The sequence below is a fragment of the Glossina fuscipes genome, unplaced genomic scaffold (genome assembly GCF_014805625.2).
Source record: "Glossina fuscipes isolate IAEA_lab_2018 unplaced genomic scaffold, Yale_Gfus_2 3, whole genome shotgun sequence".
NCBI classification, from domain to species: Eukaryota; Metazoa; Arthropoda; class Insecta; order Diptera; family Glossinidae; genus Glossina; species Glossina fuscipes.
In genome coordinates this window covers 3,840,672-3,844,609 of record NW_023998417.1, presented here as the reverse complement: position 1 = coordinate 3,844,609, position 3,938 = coordinate 3,840,672, and the positions used below count along the sequence as shown (strand labels likewise).

General features: G+C 33.3%; 1 protein-coding gene across 1 annotated transcript in view; it reads left to right on the top strand.

Moving 5' to 3' along the window:
* Positions 1 to 3,419, top strand: part of LOC119634607 (vesicular acetylcholine transporter) — a 22,190-nt gene extending 18,771 nt beyond the window's left edge. The window contains exon 2 of the mRNA XM_038028856.1: positions 1,093 to 3,419. Within this exon, the coding sequence (XP_037884784.1) occupies positions 1,472 to 3,283 (1,812 nt within the window). The 5' untranslated portion in view covers positions 1,093 to 1,471 and the 3' untranslated portion in view covers positions 3,284 to 3,419. The remainder of the gene's footprint in view (positions 1 to 1,092) is intronic.
* The last annotated feature ends 519 nt before the right edge of the window (positions 3,420 to 3,938 follow it).

The window sequence follows — 3,938 nt, the reverse complement described above, 5'->3', positions numbered from 1 at the left end:
TCTCTCTCTCTCTCTCTCTCTCTCTCTCTCTCTCTCTCTCTCTCTCTATCTTTCTATCTCTATCTCTATTTCTCTTTCTCTGTCTGTCTTTGCTTCTTTCTAATCAACAACGCGTCACAGGTATTCACGTCCACCTGAAGTCCTGATTGTGTAAGTGACATGATCATCGTAAGACTGCTGCAAAACTAAACATAAGGCAGTCGAAGTTTAGTATACAAAACAAACGATAGCATTACGAGTTTTACACCAGCAAGCGGATAAATATTCAGATGCAATAAAGAAGAAAACGTGAGTCATCTGTAGTTATACTACGGATAATATCTGTTATATAACTTTTGGTTTGAAGCAGCGAACCGAGCAAAATTTCTCTACTGTAAAGACCACGATTATGAGTTCACGTTCAATTTATAATCGAAATTATTATTTTTTTTAAATCTTTCAAGAAAAAATGCTGATCCTAAGCATAAAATTTATTCATTTGCTCGTTAATCATGTATTGCATATAAATTTTTTTGTAAATTAAGAAATTAATAATGAAATTAATTCATTTTATGATTGAAATGTGTATATGAACCAGTGAAATGTAGTTAAATAAATTGTGTTAATGTTGTTAAGAAAACTGTAGTAAAATTTAATTAGAAAAATTCAAAATATTCCGTTAAAGCGAATAAAATCAATAAAACAATTTCGAAAAAAAAAAGAAGCAAAAGAACCTTAAAGTACTTAAAAAAATTGATGATGAAATTTTTAATAATTTTTTTTTTGAATATATATTTTTCAAAAAAAAAAAAAAAAAAAAAGAGAAAAGGAAAGGAAAGGAACATCTTTCGCTGCACAGAAACAACATTTCAATCATAAAAGGAAAATGAAATTGAATTTCGATATTAATCGAATAAGCAAAAAAAGGGTCTAAGCCTTCTTCTCCTATCTACTAATTTTAAATATGAATCAAATTGAGAATTATATTAAAAAAAAAAAAAAAGAAAATCTCTAATGATTAAAATGATAATTACAATTAAAAATTAAAAATTAAAAAATAAGAAAAAAAAAAAAAAACTAATGCAATGAAATATTGTTTCTGTGTCGTTAAAGGTTGTACCCCTTTTGACGAGGCGATTATCACACAAATCTTAAATTAATTAATTAATTAAATCACTATGTGCCTAAACATCATGGAGAGGACTAAAGCAGCTGTGTCAGCCAATATTCATAACGGATAGTACTCTAAACGAAACGAACGCTACCCCAACATATCAAATGAATAAAGAAAAAAAAAAGAAAAGAAAAACGAATGCAAAAATTAAATGCAAAATATAATTTAAAAACATCATTGAACAGAAAGCGATAGAAAGATAAGAGCTCGTTCGATCAGCTCGTTACACTAAAGTACAAAAAAAACAAAACATTTTGGTTTGGTTCCATTTAAAAAAAAATAAAAATTTATTTGGAAAATAAACGAAATCATTGAAAGATGTCTTCGTTTACGATACCTGTTGTTAACTTGGAGTTGCGCGAGGTCAAGGAGATCGTATGGGAGAAGATACAAGAGCCGGTTATGCAGAGACGCTTAGTTTTGGTTATTGTATCTATTGCCCTGCTTTTGGATAATATGTTGTATATGGTTATTGTACCGATTATACCCGATTATTTACGCGAATTGGGTGGTTTTACGACAGAGGGCGATGTCGGCCCAACACGTGATAATGTTACGGGCAAAATAATACCTGGACATCACGATCATCACGGCCAGGATTCAGCTACCGGTATACTATTTGCTTCCAAAGCCATCGTACAACTGATGGTAAATCCATTCTCCGGTGGCTTAATTGATAAAATCGGCTATGATATACCCATGATGATCGGTCTAACAATTATGTTCTTCTCAACTGCAGTATTTGCTTGTGGCCGTAGCTATAGTGTCTTATTCTTTGCCCGGTCATTGCAGGGTGCCGGCTCAGCCTTTGCTGATACTTCGGGTTTGGCCATGATAGCCGATCGTTTTACTGAAGAGAATGAACGCTCCCAGGCTTTAGGTATAGCCTTAGCGTTTATTAGTTTCGGCTGTTTGGTGGCGCCACCATTTGGTGGAGCACTCTATCAATTCGCCGGCAAAGAAGTGCCCTTCCTGATATTAGCCTTGGTCTGTTTAATCGATGCTCTTATGCTAATGCTGGTTATGAAGCCTGTTAAAGAACAACTCCGGCAAAGCAGAGAAGTGAAACAAGAAATTATACCAATTTGGCGTTTACTAATGGATCCATATATAGCTGTATGCGCTGGTGCTCTAACTATGTCGAACGTAGCTCTGGCATTCTTAGAACCCACTATATCTTTATGGATGGAAGATAATTTAACTACGGATAATTGGAAAATAGGTATGGTTTGGTTGCCGGCATTTTTCCCCCATGTTCTGGGTGTGGTGGTGACAGTGAAAATGGCGAAACAATATCCACATCATCAATGGCTGATGGCAGCTGTCGGTTTAGCTTTAGAGGGTCTTTCCTGTTTCATAATACCCTTCTCCAGTTCATATCAAATGCTTATGTTACCCATATGCATAATATGTTTTGGCATCGCCTTGATCGATACTGCCCTTTTGCCCACGTTGGGCTATTTAGTGGATGTACGTTACGTATCAGTTTACGGTAGTGTTTACGCTATAGCCGACATATCATATTCTATAGCGTACGCGGTAGGCCCTATTATTGCCGGTGGCGTAGTCGAAGCGATTGGATTTACGGCTTTAAATTTCATTATAGCATTTACCAATCTGTTATATGTGCCCGTTCTACGAAAATTGCGTAACATATACGATTTTAAGCCATTCGAGAATGAAGCAAATATCCTAATGCAAGATCCGCCCGATAAAGAATATCAAACTTATGTTATGCACGATCAGAAACCATTGGAAGGTGATTATAAAAATCATTTAGAATATGGCGAACAATATCAACAAGAACATCAGCAGGAAAGTAATTTAGATGAAGGTAATTATGGCTATCAAACTCAGGGAGGCTATCAACAGCAGGCCGGTGGTGACAGCTATCAACAAGATAATGCACAGTATCAACAAAATCAATATCAACCTGGATATCAAGAACAAGGTGGTATCTATCAGCCATCACAAACAGCGGATACAAGACATCTTCCCCAACAACGAGTTGTTAATCCATTTCAACAACAGCAACAGCAACAGCAACAACAGCAACATCAACAAATGTCTGATTCTGGTGGAAGCAGAGGCCCAGCTGGACCAGCGAATCCCTTTAGACAAGGATTTTAAAATGTTGTCTTACACAAAACTAGCGGTAATTTATTTTTGGGTATATCTTTTCGATCGCTTTGTTTACATATTTCGTTAATTAGTTTTAAAATTTCCCACAATAAGGTAATTAAAAAAAAATAAATATATATATATATATGTGTGTTCTCTATATATATATGAATATTAGACGGATAAGCGATACTCTCTCTCTCTGTCTCTCTCTCTCTCCCTCTATCTCTCTCTGAATGGGAAACAGCATTAAAAGACATAAACAATTGCATACACAGAAGCAGAAATCATTAATCGTACATAGAAAGCACCATACCAATGCAGTTAAAGTGAAATCGCATAAACTATATAACATATACAATAAATATATATATAAATAAATATTATTATTATTATTATTATTATTGTATTATTATTATTTTTTTTTTTTAATGAAAATTACATTACTTTTATGTATAATGTATATTTAGGCATAGGGATTACTATTCTCAAACAATTTCACAATAGTTAATTAAATTTTTAAAATTGCAACAAAAAAAAAAGAAAAAAAAAGAAAATGAAAAGAAAAATACTTAAAAGTATTTATTGCAAAAATATTTTGTATAATACACTTTAATATTAACGCTTAAGTATTTATTAATCAAATATTATTTTGCTACGTTAT